Source organism: Magnolia sinica, chromosome 1 (assembly GCF_029962835.1).
Source record: "Magnolia sinica isolate HGM2019 chromosome 1, MsV1, whole genome shotgun sequence".
Classification (NCBI taxonomy): Eukaryota; Viridiplantae; Streptophyta; class Magnoliopsida; order Magnoliales; family Magnoliaceae; genus Magnolia; species Magnolia sinica.
Genome location: NC_080573.1, coordinates 135,680,205 through 135,705,401, shown reverse-complemented (window position 1 = coordinate 135,705,401; position 25,197 = coordinate 135,680,205). Strand labels below are relative to the sequence as shown.

General features: G+C 41.1%; 1 protein-coding gene across 1 annotated transcript; it reads left to right on the top strand.

The window, feature by feature from the left end:
* Positions 1-376: 376 nt before the first annotated feature.
* Positions 377-13,276, top strand: LOC131219326 (uncharacterized). Its single transcript, XM_058214404.1, has 5 exons — positions 377-673; positions 2,888-3,230; positions 3,322-3,593; positions 9,179-9,375; positions 12,717-13,276. The coding sequence occupies exons 1-5, from the start codon at positions 484-486 to the stop codon at positions 13,152-13,154; spliced, it is 1,440 nt and encodes a 479-aa protein (XP_058070387.1). The 5' UTR covers positions 377-483; the 3' UTR covers positions 13,155-13,276.
* Positions 13,277-25,197: the final 11,921 nt, after the last annotated feature.

Genomic DNA, 25,197 nt, shown 5'->3' with positions numbered 1-25,197 from the left:
CGTGATGTTTATTTGTCATCCAGCCTTTTCATAAAGTTACCTGGACCTGGATGAAGGCAAAATACAAATATAAGCTCGATCTAAAGCTTCTGTGGCCCTAAAGAAATTTTCAACGGTAAGAGTTTAATCCCCATTATGTGATCAACATCTGTTTTGGATCTGCCTCTTTTTTGGGCATATATCCTGAAATGATATTTTGCAATGGATGAACAGTGTGGATATAGCCCATACATCACGGTGGCACTCGGAGCCCCTGCCTGTTCCCAGCGGGAGACGGGCGGGGGTAGGATGCAATCCGCGTTCATTTCTAAGTGCCTGCGTATCAAGCGTCATACGCAGCCGGAGTATGAAATAACTCCCCTTATAAAAACCGCGAGGCTCTCGGTCTGCTCAAGGCAGTCAAACTGTCGTCTTCTTCTCCGCGTCTCTGCACTCTCACTCACTTTGCGAGGATCGAAATAAATAATAGTTTGAAAGTAGAAAATGCATCTGAGCGAGAATGAAGGCATAGAGGGAAATATTTTCGTGGTGACCGGCGGAGCTGGCTTTGTAGGTGCTGCCCTCTGCTTAGCGCTTGTAAGACGGGGAGCTCAGGAGGTTCGGTCTCTCGACCCTCGGAAATCCTCTCCATGGATTCTCGATCACCAGAAGAACGGTGTCAAATGTATCCAAGGTTTCTCTCTCTCTCTCTCTCTCTCTCTCTCTCTCTCTCTCTCTCTCTTCCCGTAAAGGAATTCGATGTTTTCTCAATCCGATCGTTGCATTGATGGGAGCTTTTCTCGTAATTTAGGGTTTAGATTTGTCCGTTTCTTGTCCGGATTTCGATATCTTCTCGAATCGGCGTTCGGAAGGGTTGAGCTTGTTGTGGTCTGTTACGGTTTGGATCTGTTTCATCTTCTGTGTTTTCCTAGGGTCTCTGTCTCTAGGTTAATTTTCTTTGGCTGTTTGTATGAATGGATTCAATGCTTCTGATTTGATCTTTGAGTCGAATGGATATATTTTGCAGAACTAGGGTTTGAATTTTCTTTAATTGTTAATTTTTATCAGTATTATCACTGTTATTATTTGCATTCAACAAGCTATAATCGGCTGAAATTTGTTTGATAATTTATGCGACCCTAGCTTTATAATCCGCATTTTATAGCTGATAATTATCATTCCACTACCTTCCGTTACATTTCTTTTAACAGCTGATTGAGTGGTGTTCGAGCAAATGGTTCGGTTTCTTAGTCCATCCCCACTGTGATGTCAAAAATCACCTCTATCCGTGATTCAGCTGAACCACATGATTGGAAACAGTGTACATGGGAATGATTGACCTCCAAACTGTTTTCCTTGGTATGGCCCACCTAAATCATGGATGGGTCTGATTTTTAGGCCCCATACCAAAATTTTTGTGTGAAATCTAATGGTTGGAGTGGATTTCACATTATCATCATGGTGGGCCCTGTAAAAATCACGTCTCTCCCTACTTTTTTCTTTGGTGTAGCCTACTTGAATCACGAGTTAGCCTGATTTTTTGGCTTTAGGCCTAAACTGGGATTAGGCATCTAATGGTTGGAGTGGATTTTGCATACACATCATGGTGGGCCTTGCCAAAAATCAGGCTAACTGGTGATTGTATGGTACACTGCTCTTGATTTTGATGGGACCCACCGTGGTGTTTGTATAAGATCTACTTTGATCATTACATATTTGGTTCCATGTTAGGGCCAGAGACAAAAACTCTGGCTGACCTGTGATTCTGGTGGGCCACACCTAAGGAAAAAGTTGGGAGAGAGACATCCACCCTTGATGTTTACAGGGCCCCACTGTGATAATTAACATGAATTCAATCCAATCATTAGATTCCGCACAAAAATTTAGGCCTGTGGGCCAAAACTCATACCTACCGTGATTCGTGTGGACCACACTAATGGAAATCATTTGGAGTGCGAATGTTGCCCGGCAAACCGTTTCCAATTATGCGGCCCACCTGAATCAAAGGTGGAGATTATTTTTGGGCCCTTGGCCTAACATGGGGTGACGCACCAGGTGGATTTTACATAAACATCATGGTGGGGCCCACCCAAGCTACCCACCCATTTACTCGCACGGGGCTGGGAAGGAAGATATGGAATGTTAATTATATTGACTAATGAGGTAGCATTTTGAAAACCTTTTTGAAAAAGCTACCATAATGGAAATTCCATTTAACTAGGTTTTTTTTTTTTTGTAAAATTCCCTAAGAAAAAGTTTGGTGAATTAGCTTAGAGGTTTCTAGTCTTCATAAATTTTCCATTCTTTTGTACTTGTTGATTTCATTAGTTTGGTTTTATCTTGTTTCATTTGAACACTGACTACGGAGTGATAGTTTTGGGCAAAGAATGATGCATTCTGTGATAGTTTAGTAGATTATGGTGGATCATTGTTCACTCATAAGCATGTGCACCCCATGCATGGCATATGTGCAGGTATATGCTGACTTTAAAGTTGTGAGCCCCACAGGGATGTGGCACAGCCCCAAAATTGCACTGATTTGACAATCTCAACCATTTGATCAGTGGCCATCAAATGTGCAATGGAAAAAGACAAGGCCAAGGGTCCAAATTCATTTGGAAAATTTCCATTGGTGCCAGATGATTAGGGAACCGATCAGTGTGCTTTTGGGCTATTCACCATCAATTGTCTCTAATTTGGACAGTCAGGGGTTGGGTACATGCATGCCAAGCCTAAGGTGGATGTTTTGCTTCATATGGTCATTGTTGTAATTAACATTCTGGTGATCATGGCACGGTGCTTCACTTCAGGAGCTGACCGACAGTACCATTTTTCTGTTCTTCTTCTTCTTTTTTAATCAGTGAGCTGTAATAACTTGAAACTGATTTTATGGAATTCTATGTTGTAGGAGATGTGAACCGGAAAAAGGACGTCGAAAGAGCTCTACGTGGGGCAAATTGTGTTTTCCACCTTGCTGCATATGGCATGTCGGGGAAGGAAATGCTCCAGGTTGGGCGCGTTGATGAGGTGAATATAAATGGAACCTGCAATGTGTTGGATGCATGCCATGAGTTTGGGATTAAGAGGCTTGTCTATGTGAGCACATATAACGTGGTGTTTGGGGGAAAGGAGATTGTGAATGGTAATGAAGCATTGCAGTATTTTCCTATTGATGACCATGTTGATCCGTATGGCCGCAGTAAATCTGTTGCTGAGCAGTTAGTTCTTAAGAGCAACGGTCGCCCTTCCAAGTATGTAATTTCTGCTTGGTTCATCAAATTATTTTTTGTACTTGTGCAATTACAAATGAAGTTACACAGCTTATTTATTGATGTTGTCTAGACAAAAGAATGGAGCCCGTCTTTATACTTGTGCAATTCGTCCAGCTGCTATATATGGACCAGGTGAAGAGAGGCACCTTCCAAGGATAATCTCTCTTGCAAAGATGGGTTTGTCGGCATTCAAAATAGGTGATGCGCATGTGAAGACAGATTGGGTTTATGTGGATAACCTTGTACTGGCTCTAATATTGGCTAGCATGGGACTTTTGGACAATATTCCTGGTAAAGAAGGACGACCTATAGCTGCTGGGCAGCCATATTTCATATCCGATGGTAATACCTGATTCAGTGGCCTTAGGAAAAACATTATTTATGCAGTTCTGATTTGGAATATTGATTTGGTGAATCATCTGATCAGCTGGATAATTCCTTCTTATGCCCACATACATGCTTGTGTCTGTGCTTGCATCTTTGTTGACATGTGTATGCTTGCATGAACTTGTGCACTTTCCCATCATTGTTATCTAAGCCTCATACCAAATAATTGGGTCAGCAATTTGTGCACCTACACATGTTTGTGATAACATTATTTATAGGATTTCAAGTAGCAAAGACTAGAAGTGGGTTCCATGTGTGCTCAGTTGAAAGAATTTATCTTTGATATTGAAAACCAGTAGTGGGCCCTGATTTGTTGTTTGACCATTAATTTCTCTAAGATCCTGGGTCCAGCAGTGTGTGCATGCAAGTACTTATTCTTCGAATAATATGATTATTCTTGTTTGACACAGCCATCATTTACTTGTTACTCACGCAAACTTGTTCATGTGTCAAAATCCTTTGGACAGAAGTCCAAAAACTTTCAGTTTTGAAGGTCTGGAAAGAAAAAAGAATAAGAACAAGAATGAATGTCTTATACTCCAATTCATCAAACACTCCTACTGTTTTGGGTTTCCTGCCATACAAAAGTGCTTGAGCAGTATCAACAGAATGGATGAAAGAAGCTTTGTTTTTATATAGAAAGTTTTAGTCCATGATACAAAGATGAACATGCCAAAAATGGCACCTGTCTCTTAGATAGAGAGGACTGTACTTTGTTATGGTTATATTTCTTCAAGCTCATATTCCATATGTCGGCATATGCTATATCAGCAAATGCATTCTGTCAGACCATCTTTGTGTTGACTTAAGACACCGTGCATTGCATGATGTATTTTATTTCATTCATCCGGAACTTTGTGGAATGTCATGAATTCTGGATTGCATTGGGAACACATAGCTATGCAAATCATGAAAATTGCACTGAGAACATCCTGCAAGGGATGAGATACATACTTATGTCTCCACATGAATTCGATGGATGATCCACATGGTTTGCCCTGTCTTTAGCATTGAAGGACAAGAATCCAAGTATCTTCATGATCAATGGCTTGGATCCTTTCTTGGCACACACCTCTCTTTCTCTTTATCTCTCTCTTTCTTTGTTATATGTAGTGGTAAGGATGAGAGCATGCACGTTTTGATGATAAGAGAGGAGCAGGAGTCCTCTATTTATAAAATCGGCTCCCTTTTCCATCATAGAAACCCAATCCCATAATGACTCACTTCCCCTTCTAGTATTAACCTATTACGTAGTTACGTTTTTTTTTAAAAATTGGGAACTGAGTTAACTTGAGCCCAAGCCCCAGCCTAAGGCTAAAATAAGGAAAAAATGCACATGCATTTGCCGGTGAACCACACTATGAATTTGGGTATAAATCCAAATTCCTAAAAAACTAAAGACTTGTCAAATCCACAAAATAGGACTCTCAAAACTAATAAAATCTATGCTTTTGCAATAAATGCTCTGCCATTGCAATCACTGCTTCCTAAATCGATGGATTTGTGGCTTAATACCAAACAATGGACATTGAGGTTTGCCAATCCAAATCCAATGCAAATCCATTAATTTGACAAGTTCATGGATATACCGATTCCACATTCTCATTTCCTTATCCCAAAAGGCCCTATGCTCATTAGAATTGTTGAACTTTAGACATTTCACACCCTTGGGGCCTGTTTGGTTATCCAATTTCCTATGAAATGAAAAGTAAGCGAGCCATCATTATCATTTTCAGGTGTTTGTGTAAACAAGGTTTATGGCTTGTAAATTGAGAGCCAAATACACTTATAAAGGAAGTGATGCAGGACAAATGATTTAATCCTATCATGCAACATGGAAATTATGAAAGAGTTCATAAAGTAATTTGATTAACAAAATATGCTAACACACAACATAATTAAGAGTATATAAAATCTGATTTAACCAAAATCATATGCCTGCATGCTAAGATATTACATAAATCAATTAAAATTAGGCCCGATGGAAGGATAGAACTTCCAATTTGGCATAGGCACGTTCCACACTCAAGGGATTGACTTATAAGTATAAGTAACATCATCGAATCTATGAACCTCTGTTTCTTGTAGTCGGGCTTGTAGTCTGCTTGTAATGCATTGCTTTCCTTCATTTGTTTTCTGTATTATTATTATTATTATTTTTTGAAAGATAACTTGAAATTAAAGAAGAAGAGAATACAAAAAAAAGGAACTGCTGAGGAGGCAGATCCTTAAGAAAACAAGAAAGAAAGATCTACATTGGTCCCTTCCCTAAGGGACGCCCATTCGGCAATAAAACATTTAGCATACTAAGTGAGGAGGTTTCGCTTCGTTCTGAAAACATCTTTTGTTTCTTTCAGTCCAAAGAACCCACCAAACCGCTAAGATTCCGGTCCGCCAAATCCTTGATTTGAGTTTGCCTAATCTAACCCCATGCCAGGCTTTGAGAAGAGTGTCCACGTCTTTGGGGAAACACCAGCTGATTTGGAAACAAGAAAGAATGGCACACCAGATGGAGTAAGCAAATGAACAGTGGATTAGCAGGTGGTTAACTAATTCTTCAGAGGATAAACAGCATAAACAGGCATTGGGAAGAATCATTCCTTTCTTCTTGAGGTTATCGAGGGTCAGAATTCTGTTGTTCCCAGCCAGCCACCCGAAAACCTGAATCTTTGGAGGAACAGCGTATTTCCAAATGTAATGGGGATGTAGAGAGGAGGCAGATTCATTGTTGGCCGATAGAATGTTGAATAAGGACCGCACCGTGAAGGCAGACGACTTCTCAAGCTTCCAAATCAGACTGTCGTTGTAGCCGATATTCAGGGGCGCTTCTTGGATATACTGTAACAGAGTAACAAAATGGTCAACTTCCCAGTCCTCCAGATTCCTTCCACAAGGGATATTCCATATCACCTTGTCCGCAACTAGGGAGTAGTTATCTGCTATGAAGTTGTTTTTCTTACTCGCCACCTGGAAGATGGAGGGGAATTTTTCCTTCAACGGAATATCACCAATCCACGTATCTTGCCAGAACTGAATATAATCGCCCTTGCCCACCTCAAAACTAATCCACCGGGTGACCTCTTCTTTCATCCGAGTGATTCCTCTCCATATAGCAGAAGTCCTATTTAGGGGGGAGTCTACCGTCCTCCATCCTCCAGGCGGACTCCCATATTTTCCTTTAATAATAATATTCCACAAGCTGTCCTTTTCATTACCAAGTCTCCAAATCCATTTACCTAATAGGGGCCTGTTCATTAAACTGAGATCTTTGATACCAGCTCCACCATCTTTAAAGGATTTACAAACTTTGTTCCATTTCACCAGATTGAATTTCTTCCTGTCTTCGTTGCCGCTCCAGAGTAAATTGCGTCTGACCCTGTCGATGGAATTAAGAACCGCAACTGGGCAGCGAAACAAAGACATAAAATAGATGGGAAGATTGGATAAGGTAGCTTTAATAAGCGTGAGTCTTCCGCCGATCGATAGAAAACGGCGTTTCCAACCAGCTAAGTGGTTACGGAATCTTTGTAAGACTTTATTCCAAAGCTGCTTTCTGGGCGGCCCGACAGATAGAGGAAGACCCACAAAAGCAGTTGGAAAGGATCCCAAGCCGCATCCCATAAGATCAGCAAAAACCTCGCTATCCTGATCCTCCAGATTAACCCCGAATAATTTGGATTTGGACAGATTCACCTTCAGCCCTATAACCGCTTTGAAACATCTGATCACTGTTCACAGATTGGTAACAGAATCTGTAGTTGCTTCAGAGAAGATAAGAGTATCATCTGCAAATTGCACGTGGGAAAGCGGGACTTGCATACCTTTCATTTGAACTCCCTTGAAAATGTTTTCCAATTGAGCTTTCAGAATCATAGCTGAGAAGGCTATGGGGAAAGGGGATCGCCTTGTCTAAGGCTGCGGGAACTTTTAAAAAAACCTTTCGGGGAACCATTGACAATGACAGAAAAAGAGGCTAAACTGAGGCATTCCTTTATCCATTGTCTCCAGCGGGCACCAAAATCCATCTGTTCCATCAGATAGAGAAGGACATCCCACTCCACATGGTCGTATGCTTTCTCCATATCCAATTTACAAAAAATGAACTTCCCCTTCGATTGTAGGCTGGAGTGAAGGCATTCGTTAGCGATAAGGGCTGCATCGATGATTTGTCTTCCTGGAATGAACGCACACTGATTTGGGCTTATGATTGAATCCAAAACTTTCTTCAATCTATTAGCAAGCACTTTCACCATAATTTTATACAAGCTGCCAATTAGACTTATCGGTCTAAAGTGATGAAATTCAGAGGCTCCCGGACGTTTTGGAATCAGAGCGATGAACGTGGCACCAATATTTTTAGACAATCTACCTCGATCGAAAAATTCATTGAAGAAGGACAGAATTTCGTCTTGGAGGAGATCCCAGAAAGTCTGAAAGAAGAGAATGGGGAAACCATCTGGACCGGGAGACTTGTCGCCACTCAGATGCATAAGAGCTAAATGGATTTCTTCCTTAGAGAAACGAGACTCCAGAAATGCATCGTCCTCTTCACTGATACGTTTGAACTAAAGATTATCTAATCGAGATCTGACCCAATTCTCTTTTTGGAAGAGGCGTTTAAAGAAAGAAACTGCAGATCTGCTGATCGTATCCCTATCATCTATCCAGACACCCTCAAAAGAGATAGAGGTGATGCGGTTGACCTGAGCTTGGACTGAAGCGATGTTGTGGAAGTAACTTGTATTCCTATCACCTTCCTTGATCCATTTCATACGAGCTTTCTGTTTCCAAGAAATTTCCTCCTGATAAATTTTGTCAGAGAGGGCTTGGACTAATCGAATTCTATTCGCCAGAGTCTGGGAAGACATAGGGCTGCTTTTGGCTTGAATATCGATGTTCTGAATATCCCGTAGGATCGAATCCAGCTCCTGAACCGAATGGATCTTCTCCTCTTTAGACCACTGTTTGAGTTTCTCTTTTAAAAACTTTAATTTGCAGCAAAGGCGGTGCAACTGGCTTTCAAACCATGTGTTGTATCCTCTGCCACCCATCTTTCTAGTGATGGTAATCAGGATGCTGGTTCACTACACAATGCTTTCCTGGAAAATCTGGACACTTGCCATCCTTTTGTTCAGTGTAGTTAAAATCCTATGATTTTTTATTTTTTTTCAATTTCCATTATTGAAAGATTCCTGGTTCACCTTATATGAGGCACTCAGGAAATGGAATGACATAGGTTTCTTGACTGTTTAACGGTGTTAAAGTTGGTTGGATCTTATAGGCTGCAGGGAGATAATCTTGAGTTATATATTTATAGGTACCTTGTTTCCATTGTCTGATTGGTTTGAACATTGGACAGTTGACATGCTTTAGTATTGGAAATGCTTCCTGAGTGGTTTAATTATTATTAAAACTCAATTTGGTCCCCCTGCTTGTTATTTAATGATCTAGTTTGATATACATAGCATTGATTTCATTACTTGCTGATGGCATAGTTACATCTTTTCATACCAATGAAGTAGTCACTTGTTAACTTGCAGGGTCACCCATCAATACATTTGAATTTCTCCGCCCACTACTCCAAAGCCTAGAATATGACATGCCAAAGGCTACACTAGATGTCCCATCTGCGCTTCTCCTTGCACGGATCTTCTGGGGCATCTATACAATGCTATATCCGTGGTTAAATCGCCCATGGCTTCCACAACCATTGATCCTTCCTGCTGAAGTATACAAGGTCTGGTAACATACCTCTCCTTTCAGTGATAGAACTGTTGAGTTATATCAATTTTTTTAAAGGTGCTATATCATTCTTATATGCAATCTTAATTTTGAGTTATTAATAAAAATAAAAAAGAGAACTTCTGTTTTAAATTTAATTTATCATATCTAATCCATGCATTGAGTATAATCATGGTAGAAAAGAGGAATTATATGATATGTGACCCACATCTTTGTATACAAGATTTTCAATTTGTGACTAGTGCAGCCCATTGTTTGGGAACCTGGACAACAGATCTTTCGCATTCCTCCGTGGATGGACCGTGCCCCCAAAATCTACTAGATTGGTAGATTCCAGCCATCAATCTTGGGACTTCTCATTTGAATGTGGATCACAGTGTATTCCACTTCTTAACCATCTCTCAGATGGCGATGTTTCTAAAGGATATGATTGCAAATTTTTTTCTGGATCAATTCCACCACGTGGGACCCAATAAACCAGTGATCTGCATTTATCAAACAATGGTCTGCTTATCAGAACTGAAACCTCATGTACAATTTGAAGGTTCAGGTTGCAGATCATGTAATCCCTCAGCAGCAAAGCGATCTTTTCCAATATATAACGAATGTGCTATAAAATTGTAGTTATTGACAAAGAGGTAATGTGATTAACCTTCTTTTTTTTGTTTGATTCTATTTAATTTTCAAAATGGTTTTATAACTATATTTAACAAAAAATTCCCCTTTCTAAATCAAAAGTAAAGAAACCAAAAATCTATGTAAAATTTTACAATGAGTGGTAGTTTATTTGGCCTTTGAACTAGTCTTCATTTTTTCTCTCACCTCTCTTGACAACCCTAATTGATTGCCATCAATCCCTTCTCTATATTTCACAGGTATATATCGTTTATATCAAATTCATTGTACGCAGTTGTATGGTCTTGAAAATCCGGTTTTACTAACATGGTGACAGTAATTGTGAAGGTTATTTGGGTTTACTTATTGCTGGCCAACTCACTTAGATTTTCTAATTTCAGAAAGAATATGACTGTTAAAGTGTATTGGGTTGAGGTAGCTGCTGGAATAATAACTTGTGAAATAGGCATCTTATCTTGCAACCGTGAATTGACACTTTTTTAAATGTGGAGAAGAGTTTTAGGTTTCTCAGGGTGTAGAACACAGTTTTTCATTTCTCACCTCCAATTTGTCAACGACACTATTATATTCTATGACGTGAAAAAAGATGTGGTGGGTAATGTGAGGAAAATTGTGAGATGCTTTGAAGTGGTTTTGGCTTGAAGGTTAACATCCTAAGAAGTGAGATATTGAGCGTTCAAATGTCCAAGGAGGAGGTGGCGAGGTTAGCGGGGGTAATCAGGTGTGTGCATTGTCTTTTTTGTCTCCTTATTTCAACATCCATTTATGTGTTGGCAAACCCACGAAGCATCTGTGGGATGAGGTAATTGAAAGAAAATTATCAAGGTGGAAAAGTCAACATTTCTCTTTACGCGGCAGAATAACACTAATTAACGCAGCCATGTCGAATATGTCAATTTACTTTGTCTTTATTTAGGTGTCCAATGTCAATTTTGGAAAGACTGGAGAAGCTGAGGCGGGATTTCTTGTGGAAGGTGCTGAAGAGAAACGAAAGTTTCATCTAATGAGGTGAAAGGGGTGTGTAAGCCTTATGGGGAAGCGGGAGCAGGTATAAGGAAGTTGGAGGTTACAAATCTTGCTATGTTAGGAAAATGGTTTTGGAGATTTGGCATGGAAGAAATGAGCTTATTGAGAGATGTGATTATTAGCAAGTACGGTGACAAAGGGGATGGTGTGTAAAGGATTCATTCTTATATAGGGCTTCTGGGTTGTGGAAGGCAGTTGCTTAATTTACGATTAAGCTTGAAGGGGTCAGCTTCTGATTAGAGGATGGGAAGAGGATTTGTCATTGGGAGAATGTGGATAGGAGAGAGAATGCTCCATGCTGAGTTTCTAAGGCTAGCAAGGTTATCTTTGGATGCGAACATTCCCATTGCTCAATATCTCTGTCTGGCGAAGCAGTGATTTGGTCTCCTCCATGTTGGAGGAATTTGACAGACAAGGAAGTGGATGATTTCATTCAGCTTTTGGCGCGACTTCAGGCCTACCATCAATCTCTTGGTGAGAGGGATGTGATGGTGTGGAACAAGGAAAAGTCGAGTCAGTTCTCTGTCCAGTCCTCCTAGATGATTCAAAGGTCATCGTTGGAGGAGTGTACAGGTCACACCTCGTATGTTTAGTTCTTCTATGGCACCTCTTCCTAAATTGTGGCTTTCGCTTGGTTGGTTGACAGGGATACGGTACATACAATAGATAACCTTCGAAAGAGGTCGATGGTTATTGTCAATATTTTTGTCATGCGCATGGAGAATGCGGAGTTGGTAAATCATTTATTCATCCACTGCCCTTTTGCTAAGGAAGAGTAGAAGAGATTCTTCGAGTTCTTCAAATTGTTATGGGTGATGCCGGGGTCCAATCCATTGATGACCTGTTTCTAGCATAGGATGGGGGTGGGATTGGGAGAAAAGGTAGGGTGGTTTGGAGGTTAGTCATGTTGGCCGGCATTTGGGCCCTTCTGGGGAAGAGGAGTAATTGGAGAAGCCCTTATTTGGTACTTCTTTCTAATAAAATTCCATTACCTTTCAAAAAACCAAAAAGAAGTGTGTGAAGCTTGCAGAGTTTTGTAAATGGTCATTTGACTTGATTATTTGTTAATTTATTATTTACGCATTTTCAGGGCCTGTTTGTGTAATCATAAAAGATTCTGACAGGGCATGAAGGTGTGGGGTGCAGATAGGGCTGTCAACAAGCCTGGCCTATTCAATATTTTTATTTTGCTTGGCCTGAGCCTGCCCATTGACAGCCCTAGGAGCAAGGCTCCACATGACAAGGTCTCGTGTTTTTGTGTGCACACACCCACGCATGAGGCGTCTTACATTTTTAGTCCTGCTTAAAAGGAAAATGGTTGGAATGTCCGGCTTCTTTCTCACAAGTGACAAGACCTGAAGCTGTGGGTTAGAATCCAAGTTATTTTAATCCACTTTCTTTTTCTTTTCTTTTTTTGTTGCAACAGAAAGAACAATGTTTCTACATATCCCAAATTATGTTAATCATCAGTAGAAAGTAGATGTGGAACAGTGTTCAGTTGGTTTTTGTGAGACCTGGAGTGAGGTTATGTCACCCTGACATCCTTTGTAAAACTTCACCTTGAATCCTTTTTTTCTCCCACTGTCCTTTTTTTTGTGTGTGTGGTGATTTTGCATCACTAATTCATTTGGAAATCTCACTGGCTATCAATGGCCTCTCCTTTTGTTGGAACAGGTTGGTGTCACCCATTACTTCTCTTTCTTGAAAGCAAAGGAAGAACTTGGCTACATACCTATGGTCAGTCCTCATGAAGGGATGGCAGCAACAATCTCCTACTGGCAGGAAAAGAAGAGGAAGATGATAGATGGGCCGACAATATATGCGTGGCTCTTTTGTGTGATTGGGATGTGTCTGTTGTTCTACACAGCTTTCTTGCCTGTCTTCGGACCTTTGGAGTGGGTAAGGACCCTTGGCCTGTTTTTATTCCGCTCATCAGAAGTGCTCCAAACAGTTTTCATTTTAGCAGTAGCTGCACATGTTATTGAGGCTGTCTATGCCTGGCACCTTTCCAAGAGGGTAGATCCGGAGAATAGTAAAGGATGGTTTTGGCAGACTTTGGTTCTTGGCTTCTTCTCGCTGCGTTTCCTGCTGAAAAGGGCCGGCAGGAGCTGAGGTGTCTCTCTTCTTACTGAAATCAATGGAGAGGATCTTAAGCTCATGTTTACCTGTGTTCTTAAATCAATGATAAAAGAAGAAAAAATAAATAAATAAAGTTCTAACATCAGGATTTCTGTTTGTCGAAACACCTGACTCCAATATCCGCACCCGAATCAGTTTCAGTTGAGTTTCCTATTAGGGCATATGCGTGGAGCAGTACCCACTGTCTCACTATTGAATTGCAGTTGAAGATGGTAGGGACCTGAGGTCAGTCCATGGTTTCCACAGATGAGGTGAGCCATGGTTCTAATACTGCACTAGGCCGATTGGGTGATTACTAACCCTTTTGATGGTTAAACAAAGAATGACTGCTTGTTCCAACCCTGCTGCATGCTGCAGATTGAACGGTTAAGATCATGTGTGTCCTTTGCACTGTTCTATCTGCCAGATGGTTGGCACTGATTGCAAACCACTGCACGTTTGCATTGATTGGGCAGTTCGGCCAGAGCGTGGTTGCAAATTGGGGCAGGTTACTTTGCATGATTGTGTCATTTTGATTCAACTGATAGGGAATCATTCAATCCCTAATTGGGTAGACATGACATTGTGGTGGGCATCCTTCTTCCTGGGCTTTGGAAAGTTCTTTGCATTAACCTTCTTACTGAGACATCCCCATCCGGTAGGTGTCAATGGGCTGGGCTGGCCAGGCCATCAGGGGCTTTCAGGCCGGACATGGCCTGGCATGCTATACCCTAAGTGCTGGGCCTAAGCTTCAAACTAAGCTTGTTTATTAATCAGGCTGAACTTAGGCTGTCTAACAGCCCGTCAGCCTGGACCAAGCCCGCGCCAGTCGGGCCTGTGAAGGTTTCTAGAGCATTTGTGATATTTCACATGCGTTATGGGCCCTGCTTAGTGAACAGTCCAGATCCTTCACGTAAGTGGCTGGCTGGGCCTTGGCAGAACTTGGATCAAGCGCGGTGCATAATCATCATAAGCCAGGCCATCATCTATGCCGTGTGCTCATTACTTGGGGCTGGCTACATGATTCCTGTTTCGGCATTCCATTCCATCAAGGGCAACACTTTTTAAGTCATCAAGTCTTTTCTTACTACGTCCATTCACGTCTTCTTTTTTTTCTTTTTTTTTTGCCTTCTCTTTATGCGTTTAGAGTCTTTAACTTATACTAGCTCACTCCTTTTCGTTGACAAATGCCTTAAATCTGCATCTTTTTTGGGTCCCTCGACCGGTCGAGGGCCTGGCTCAACCGGCCGAGTGGGCTGCTCAACCGGTCGAGGTCCTCTCGACTCGAAGTCCAACGTTGGGTGTCCGTGCTGCTCAACCAGTCGAGGGTTACGCAGCCCATGCACGGACTGCATAAATTTGAAGCGGTTTTCGGACTTTTCCAAATGAGGTGCGTAAGTGGAGTTCTCTAAACTATAAATAGGAGTTCGTAGGGCTATTTTAATGTATTCTAAATCTTTCTAAAAGTTTTTCAAGAGTTCCTAAAAGGGTTTTAGGGTATTTAAAGGGTGTAGCAATGATGAAATTTGAGATCATTCGAATCGGGTAAGTCCTCTCTCTTGTAATTTCTTCTCATAGTGGATTTCATTCGCTTTGTGCCGTGGTTTTTTCCCGCAAGGGTTTTTCACATTAAATCATTGTGTTCTCTTGTGATTGCTTGATGTTATTGGATTGCTATTCTAGATCTAGATCTGTGTGAGTCTGTAGCATAAATCCCTAACAAGTGGTATCAAAGCAATTGTTGAGGCACATTTGAATCTGCAGGATTAGTAATAATCGGAAACGGCAAGTTTGATATTAAGAAGTACTCAGGCAAAAATATTTTTGAGTTATGGAAGGTTAAGATGATTAGCCTATTAACCAAACAAGGCGAGATTAAGGCTCTTGAGGATCGGAAATCTACCATGAAAGATGAAGAATGAGAAAACCTTAATGGTAATGCTTTAGCCTTTATTCGTTTATGTCTCACAGATAAGGTTCTCTATAATGTTCTGAGGGAGAAAACAGTGGCTAGTTTGTACGCAAAGTTAGAGAACATATATGCAAAGAAGTCCTTTGAAAATCGCCTATACTTGAAGCTACAATGTTATACCTTCAAGATGGCAGAAGGTGGAGATCTAGAAGCCCATATCAGCAACTTTAATAAATTGATGTGCAAATTGCTGGATATGGAAGAAGTGGTCAAAGATGAGGAACAGGCATGTATATTATCGAATTCTCTTCCTGCATTATATGAGCCTTTTAGGGATACGATGTGCATCGCAAATAAAACCATAAGTGTTGACACCGTTATCTCAGCCCTTCAAGGGAAGGCTATGAGAAAGTTAAACAGCGACATGGGGGCATATTCCGATGCACTGATTATGAGAGGCAGAGATTCTGAGCGAGGTATGAGATCTTCAAGGCCTAGATCCAAATCCAAGGGCAATGACAAATGAAAATTAAAGTGTTAGAATTGTGAGTTGTCTAGACACATGAGAAAGGATTGTAGAAATCCTAAAGCGAAGAAAGAAAATTCAACTTCTTCTAATGAGGCCAATGTTGTCACATCTGATGAAGAAGCAAGTTGTGGTGATGTTCTGTCTGTGTCCATGATCGAACATGTTCACGACAATCATGCAGATGAGTGGATTCTAGACACAGGAGCGTCATATCACATAACTCCTCATCAGATTTGGTTCGTCAGTTACAGAGAATGTGATGGTGTACAGGTTTTTATAGGCAATGACAATGCCTGTAATGTTGTGGCTATTGGTGTGGTTAGCATCAAGATGTTTGATGGGATGGAGCATACCCTGACTGATGTCAGGCATGTTCCTAATATGAAGAAAAGTCTGATTTCTCTCGATGCACTTGAGGCTATAGAGTACAAGTTCATCGGTATTGATGGTGTCCTTAAAGCTTCAAAAGAGGCACTCGTGATTATGAGAGTGCAAAGGTACGGAAACCTTTATAGGTTGATTGGGAGCACTTCAACAGGTGGAGTGGCAGCAGCTATTGTAGATTCCACGTCTCTACGTATGTGGCATGCTCGTCTGGGCCACATGAGCGAGCGGGGCATGAAGGTACTTTCTAATCGATGTTTGATTCTAGCTTTTAAAAATTTTGATTTAGATATATGCGAGCATTGTATATATGGTAAACAATGTAGATCGTCTTTTAAATCTGAAAAACATATTTGTAAGAGAGTGTTTGATTATGTGCACTCTGACGTATGGGGGCCATCGCCAGAAGTTTCCATTGGGAGGTTGTCATGATTTGTTTCATTCATTGACGACTACTTCAGGAAAGTTTCGGTTTACTTCATGAAACATAAATCCGAAATTTTCACCATATTCAAACAATGGAAGGCAATGGTGGAAAAACAGTCAAGGCGAAAAATAAAGGCTTTAAGACTGACAATGGTGGAGAATTTACTTTCATTGAGTTTAATGATTATTGCAAGGATGAAGGGATCATCAGACACAACACAGTTCGCCACATGCCCGAGCAAAATAGTGTGACTGAGCGAATGAATCGGACTCTCCTGGAGAGGGCCAGATGCATGTTAAGTAATATTGCGTTGGGCAAGGACTTGTGGACTGAGGCCGTTAACACAGCTTGTTATTTAGTGAACCGATCTCCTTCAACGGCAATTGAATGTAAAATCTCAGAGAAAATATGGAATGGTCAAAAAATCGACTACTTAGATCTACGCATATTTAGTTGTGAGGCTTACTCTTATGTACCGTCAATTGAGAGAGATAAGCTATACCATAGAACAAAAAAGTATATGTTTGTTTGCTATGACATTAATGTGAAAGGTTATAGGTTATTCGACAAGGTCATACGCAAGGTCATCACTAATCGTAACGTCTGATTCGATGAAATCTCCCTATACCGTAAGAATGATCAAGAGGAGCAAGAGGAACCAGAAAGGTTGATCGTAGACGTCCGAATTGACTAAGATGATACTCAGGCAGATACAGATGCGCAGACAGAGGTACAAGATCAGGTGGAGCAGCCACCTGTAAAAGGAAATCCGCCACGTGATCGTAGGTTACCAGCAAGATACAGGGATGACTCTAATATCGCATATGCCTTCATTACAGTGAGGGGGACCCGTCTACTATTCAGGAGGTTCTTGATGAGCCTGATACAGAAAAGTGGAAGGCGGCTATGGACGATGAGATAAACCCGTTGAACAAAAATCACACATGGGAGCTAGTGAATCTTTCAATGGGCAGAAAAGCAATCGAATGCAAGTGGTTATTCAAAATAAAACAGGATAGATACAAAACAAGATTGATAGCGAATGGTTATGCTCAGAGAGAAAGAATCTACTTCACAAAGATATTCGCGCCGGTGGTTAAGCAGATGTCTATCAGATTCGTGTTGGCGCTGGTTGCCCAATACAATCTCGAGCTGGGATATATGAATGTCAAGACTGCATTCCTGCACGAGTAGTTGGAAGAGTAAATCTACATGAAGCAACTAGAGGGTTACAAAGTTAAAAGGATAGAGAAAAATGTTTGCAGGTTAATAAGGTCATTATACGGCCTGAAACAGTCGCCTAGGCAGTAGTATAAAAAATTTGATTCTTTCATGGTGAGTCAGAAATTTACTCGGAGTGAATACGATCACTATGTCTATTACAAGACACTGAGTGATGGAAAATTCATAATCCTAGTATTGTATGTTGATGATATGTTGATTGCCTGTCATGATATGTTTGAAATCAACATACTGAAGACTCAGTTATCAAGTACATTCGAGATGAAATATCTGGGAGCAGTAAAGAGGGTTATCGGCATAGATATTCATATAAACATTAAGAAGAACATGCTTTGGTTATCATAGGCAGAATACCTTGAAAAGGTGTTGATCAAGTATGGGATGGACCAGACAAAGCCGATGAGTGTTCCCCACGCGGTTCATTTCAAGGTTTCCTCATAACAATGTCCTAAATCAAATGAGGAAAAGCAAGTTATGTTTCATGTGCCTTATTCGAATGCGGTTAGTAGTTTAATGTATGCCATGGTCTGTACAAGAGCAGATATTTCACATGCAATCGGTGTTGTGAGTAGATACATGTCAGACTCCGGCAAGCAACATTGGGAAGCGGTGAAATGACTACTTTGATACATTCGAGGTACGAAAGACTACGTTTTAACTTTTGAGAAGACAGGGACCAAGTTGGTAGGGCATGTGGATTCCGATTACGCAGGCAGTATAAATTCCAAGAAGTCTACTTCAGAATACTCGTTTGTACTAACGAGTGGAACAATCAGTTGGATGTCGAAGCTTCAGTCCGTGGTGGCTCTTTTCACGACCGAAGCAGAATATATGGCAGTGACATAAGCATTTAAGGAAGGTGTTTGGCTCAGATGCATGATAAATCCATTGGGACTTCAACAGGAGGTCGTGCCGGTTAACTGTGATAGCGAGAGCGCTATCAATTTGGCTAAAAATTCTTTTTATCACTCACATACTAAACACATTGATGTTCGTCACCACTTTATCCGACAGGTGCTTGAAGAATGAGGTGTAACACTGGAGAAAATTCACACTAGCATGAATCCAACAGACATGCTCACCAAGGTCGTTCCTACAAAGAAGTTAAAGTTCTGTGCAACTTCTTTGGGCTTGGTGATGGCGTAAAAGAAGGACGGAGTATGCACGAGAAGCGTTGATTGAAGCCATAATATGATGCAGAGATAAGAGAAGAGTGCAGCAAGATACACTCTGTAGATTAAAGGCATGGTGGAGATTGTTGACAGATGCTTTAAATCTGCATCTTTTTTGGGTCGCTCGACCAGTCGAGGGCCTGGCTTGACCGGTCGAGACCCTCTCGACTCGAAGTCCAACGTTGGGTGTCTGGGCCGCTCGACTAGTCGAGGGCTATGCAACCCACGTGCGGATTACGTAAATTTGAGGCGGTTTCTGAACTTTTCTAATAGAGTTGCGTAAGTGGAATTTCCTAAACTATAAATAGAGGTCCCTAAGGCTATTCTAATATATTCTAAAGCTTTTTAAAAGTTTGTCAAGGGTTCCTAAAAGAGTTTTAGGGTTTCTAAAGGGTGTGGCGAGGATAAGATTTAAGATTGTTCGAATCAGGTAAGTCCTCTTTCTTGTAATTTCTTTTCATAGTAGATTTCTGTCGTTTTGTGCAGTGATTTTTTCCCACAAGAGTTTTTCAAGTTAAATCATTATGTTTTCTTGTGATTGCTTGATGTTATTGAATTGCTATCCTAGATCTGTATCTGTGTGATTCCGCAGCACAAATTTCCGACACTTTTTAACTCGTACGAATCTTGGTCTTTGTTGCACATGGCCAAACTATCATAATACTGATCTTATTACCCATCTGTGCTGCTCAATTTGCTCAGATACATTCATTTCTAATTCTATCGGTCCTCATCTTGCTAGTCATCCATCTCAACGTCTCATGGTGGTGTATGCCTGTTTAACAAAATGGGTTTCATACAAAGACCGCGTGGGCTGCCCCATAACTCACTTTCTTTTACTAAGGATAACAGACAGAGGGCTGTCATATCACGTTATTTTGTGGTAAAAATCCCATGCATGCTATACGAATTTCAAATGTCCAACTGATCACATCATCTGAAAATATACGAGCAAATTCAATTTATATTTTGGGAGTTAAGGTGATTCCAACCGTGTATTTTCTTGTTACTGTTAGGGCCGTCAATGGGCTCTGCGTGGGGTTGGCTTTGGCCGATCTTGAACCGTTTGGACGGAAGGCAAAACCAACTTTTGTTTTTTCTTTAGCTCTAAAGAACCGTAGGAGAAAAAAACAAAAACCCAGCAACACTGTATAAAGAAACCGCAGAACAAAGTCAGGCGTGTGTTGCTATTGAACGGGGATTTTCACCGCTGCTTCCTGTAGTGTGGTCCACTTGAGCCCTGGATCTGCCTCAGTTTTATACCTATATACTAAGATGATACGGAGAAAGGGATAAAACCCAAACATCACGCTGGCCACTCAGAGACCCTGCCGTTCGTAGCTCGGGAAAGGGAGGGGTTAGGACGCAATACGCGTTCGTTGCTCCTCTGGTAAGACACAAGTGCTGTGCATTCAATGCGATGTAGTGGGCCAGGCCTAGGCCCAAAAATTTACAATCTTAAATAGGCCTGGCCTGGGTCATTTACAGCCCCCCAATCATCATTTTTTTTCTGTTCTTTTTTGTTAGCTTGTTAGTACACCCACTGTCAGTTCACACATCACTGTTAGCCACCCCACTAGGGAATCGCGTTGAAACGGGGTATCTTTATCTCACCTTCCATGTATGTGGTACACTCGTGCAAATTAAATAGCCGTCAGTGCCATAGCAAGATGATGTGGTACATTCTGTCCATGAGTTTTGCCAGATCACGTTAGCACGAGCTCAATCATGAGGTAGATTCAAAACCCAAGTGGGGCACGCCACAGGAAACGGTGGGGATTGAACGCTCACCATTAAAAGCTTCCCGGCTAGGCAAAATCGATATTTTGAAGTATATTGAAACCTCAAATGGAACACACCATAGGAAAGACTGTGAATTGAACATCTACCGTTGAAAATTTATTGGGGAATACAGGAGTTTTGCATCAAGTTTGTATTTGTGTTTTCCCTTCATCAATGTCTTTGTGGTCTTATGAACAGATTGGATGAGAAATAAACATCACTGTGGACCCTAGAAAGGTTTCAATGATAGAAGTCATTATTCCAACTGTTTCCTATGGTATGGTCCACTTGATCTTTGGTTATGCTTAAATTTTTGTCTCAACCCTTAAGATAATATGCAAAAACGTATGGACGGCGTGGATAGACTAGATACATTCACGGTAGGCCTAATAGAGTTTACTCAGTACGATGAGAGCGCACTTACGCAATCCGATTTCTCATGGGAAGCTGATTGCGTACTGAGTAAACTCTGTGGGTCCACAGTAATTTGTGTATTTTATCCATCCTGTCCATCCATTTTACTAGATAATTTTAGGGCTTGAGATTAAAAATGAAGTATATTGAAACCTCAAATGGAACACACCATAGGAAAGACTGTGAATTGAACATCTACCGTTGAAAATTTCTTAGGGGCTACAGAAGTTTTGGATCAAGCCTGTATTTGTGCTTTCCCTTCTGTCTTTGTGATCTTATGAATAGATTAGATGAGAAATAAACATCATTGTGGGCCCTAGAAAGGTTTCAACGGTAGAAATCATTATTCCTACTGTTTCCTATGGTATGGTCCACTTGATCTTTGGTTATGCTTAAATTTTTTTCTCAACCCCTAAAATAATATGGAAAAACGTATGAACGACATGGATAGATCAAATACATTCACATTGGGCCTAACAAAGTTTACTCAGTATGATAAGAGCGCACCGAGTAACTCCGTACGCAATCCGATTTCCTTCTCATGTGCTTCCACGGAAATCGGATTGCCTACTGAGTTATTCAGTACGCTCTTGTCTTACTGAGTAAATTTAGTTGGGTCCACCTTGAATGTATGTGGTCTATTCATGTTGACAATTTGTTTTTCCTTCTGATTTAAGAGGTTGGGCCCAAAATTGAAGCATATCTAAAGATTAATTGGATCATAACACCTGAAATGGTGGGGATAATGATTTCTACCGTTTACAGCTTGCTAGGCTTCACAATGATGTTTATTTGTCATTTAACCTGTTCATAAGATCATATAGACATGGATGAAAGGAAACCACAAGTATAAGATTGATCCAAAACTTATGTGGCCCCCGAGAAATTTTCAACCGTAGGCATTCAATTCAACTGTTTTTTATGGTGTGGTCCATTTGAAGATTATATATGCTTCATTTTTGGGCTTAAGACCTAAAATTATCTTTTAAAATGGATGGACGGAGCGGATAAAATACATAAATCATAGTGGACCTCACAGAGTTTACTGAGTAAGCTAAGCGTAGTTTACCCACCCACTGCGCAGTCCGCTTCTGCTACACGTCAACAATTTTGAGCCATGTCCATGAGCCATCTTCGCGTGGAGTAAACAAATAATTCCCGGAGAAGTCATTTGATACACAACCGATTATGACCGTTTATACAAAATGCAACAACGGCCACTCTACCTCTGGCATGCGTGTAACTCAATCCCAACTGTCCACGGCCCCACTTCCATCGGATGACCCAAAAGATCAAACTGAACGGATGATGACAACCCAACCGCCCATTTTTGTGATCATTGAATGCGAATGCACCGCGCCAGAGCACGAACCAACAGAGGTCTATTGATTAGAGGTTGGGATTTCAATGAATGTACTGCTCCCACAATGTACAATCTATTCCACATTTAAAAAGACTCAATAACCTTCACCTTGCCACAGCATCAATGTTTCTATTTCCTCTTTAAATTTTCAACGGTGCCTGCGGTTCACGGAAGCGGATTCCGTGCTGACCCCAACGCCACTTATTCACGTGGTGTCAGGAATGTGGGCCCCACCACCCTGATGTATGTGTTTTATCCATGCCTGCCATCAGTTTTGCCGGCTCTTTTTACGCATAGCCCAAAGCATGCCAAATGCTCAGGTGGACCACACCATAGGAAATAGTGGAGATTGAACGCCTATTGTTCAAAACTGATTGGTGCACACAGAAGTTTTGAATTAAACTGATATTTATAAACAGGTTGGATGACAAATAAACATTAATGTGGGCCCTAGAAAGGTTTCAACGGCGGATGTCATTATCCTATATGGTGTGGCCCACTAGAGCTTTGGATATGCATTAATTTTGGGCCCCTTGTAAAATGAGCTGGCAAAACGGATGGACAGCATGGATAAAACACATACATTACGGTGGACCCCCCAGTCTAGGTGGTGTCGGGGTCAAACGCAATGCACATCGGCGGTTGGACGCGGATTGGTTGCTACCCCGCTTGGCCATATAGCTAGGAACGGAAGGAAAAAAAAAAAGAGGAAGATCCAGCACTCAAATGGGCAACACCAAATAATAAGCTTGGCTGCATTAAATGCACAAGCACGAAAGGTGTTGCATTCAATGCAAGAGTCATTTACGGTGTAACCCATTTGACCGTTTGGATCTGCCTTATTTTTATCCACATACCTTAAAATGATATTAAAGAAGCAATGGACAACATAGATAAACAGATAAATCACAGTGGGCCCATCCACAGAACTGCCCGTTCATGGCTAGAGACGGGGGGTTGGACGCAATCCGCGTCCAAGGAAAGAGGCCTGGAGGCACCGTCATGTATGGTTTCATGGACTGTGTCATTTAGCCCATTCATTTACGGTACGAGTTCAAAAATGAAGCAGATCCAAGGCTCAAGTCGACCACACTACACTACAGGAAGCAGTGGTGATAATGTCACCTACGGTCGAAACCTTCTTAGGGCCCACAGTAATGTTTAATTACCATCCAAACGGTAGATAAGGTGACGTGGACATTGATGAAAGGAAAACAAAATTATCAATTTGATCCACAACTTCCATGGCCCCCTAAAGTTTTCAATGGTGAGTTTTTAATCCCCACAATGTAAGTTACTTGAGTCTTTGAACCACCTCATTTTTTAACTTGTCTCCTAAAATGATTCCGCAAAATGGATAGACGGTACGGATAAAACCCATACATGACGGTGGGCACCTCGTAGCCCTAACCTATTACGAGCTCCTACAGGCGGGGTAGTACCGAATCCACGTGCAGATTTTCCACGCTGGGCCATGCACATCCCATACATGCACTCCAGCACAGCTGTCAAAATCACGCTCCCTGTCACGGCCCACAAATCCAATTGACGTAGCGATCCTTAGCCTTCACTTCATTAGGTGGCAACCAACCTCAACATATTTAATATTAGTGATCTATATTCAACATTTACGGATTTTATATATATATATTATTCAACATTTAAGATTAGTGAGATCCACTACGATCATTGGACGTGTAATTCTATATAAAGCTAAGAAAAAAAACATCAGGCTAATATATGATTCAAGTGGGTATACTAATAAAACAATTGAAAGAGACGTCCACCATTGATTGTTATCAGGCTTAATTTGATGAGCATGTAAAATCCATTTCATCCATTAGACACAACACCAAATGCTAGGCCTGATGCCTAAAATGCAGGGCCATACATGATTCAAGTGGGCCATGCCAAAGGGAAACAGTTTTTGAAGGTTAGCTTTCTTGCACAAGAGTTTCGATTGTGTGATCTACTTGAACCATAGATGGAGCGGATTTTCATCCTGTGGTGTAACATGCGGTAACTTATCTAATGGCTAGGGTGGATTTTATGTAGATATTATGGTGGGGCATCCCAAGCCATCAACTCCTCTCCCTCTTTAATTAACTTTTCCATACGCATACGTATAATTTATTAACGTTAATTAGCATTTAATTCAGATAGCTAGCTGGACGGTCCAACCAGTTGTGTGTGAGCATTTCTTGTGTGTGTCTCTCTCTCTCCACGCTGTCCTGTTTTGAAGGCTGGAGTGGACCACAAGACAAGAAGCAGCAGTGACAATGACACCCATAGTTGAAACCTTCCTGAGATCTACTGTGATATTTGTATGCCGTCCAACCTATTCATAAGGTAAAGAAGATATTTGTATGCCGTCCAACCTATTCATAAGGTAAAGAACTGGAATAGGGGAGAACATAAATATAAGCTTGATTCAAAACTTTTGTGGCCCTGAAGAGTTTTTCAATGGTACACGTTTCATTCCCAGTGCTTACTGTGGTGCGGTCCATGTAAGCCTTGGACCTGACTCCTTGTTAGGCTGATGCCCTAAAATAATATATCAAAATAGATAAACGGCATGATAAAACTCATACATCAAGGTGGGCCTTAAAGAGCCCCTGCCAGGACCGTCCATCTCTAACTAGACGCCGGTGTGGGCGCGTCCAAATTATGTACATGGTACTTGTTAACTCAAGATAAATTAATTAGATTTTTCACTTTATGACTGAAAGTAATTTCTAAGTGCCTGCGCATCATGCGTCACACTGTGCCAGAGTATTAAAGTTTTTTCTTCCTCCCTCCTATTTCTTTTATT

Coding starts and splice junctions, on each gene's coding strand:
- LOC131219326 (XM_058214404.1), top strand. CDS start 484: ATGCATCTGAGCGAGAATGAAGGCATAGAGGGAAATATTTTCGTGGTG. Junction 674..2,887: donor CGGTGTCAAATGTATCCAAG/GTTTCTCTCTCT, acceptor TCTATGTTGTAG/GAGATGTGAACCGGAAAAAG. Junction 3,231..3,321: donor AGCAACGGTCGCCCTTCCAA/GTATGTAATTTC, acceptor GATGTTGTCTAG/ACAAAAGAATGGAGCCCGTC.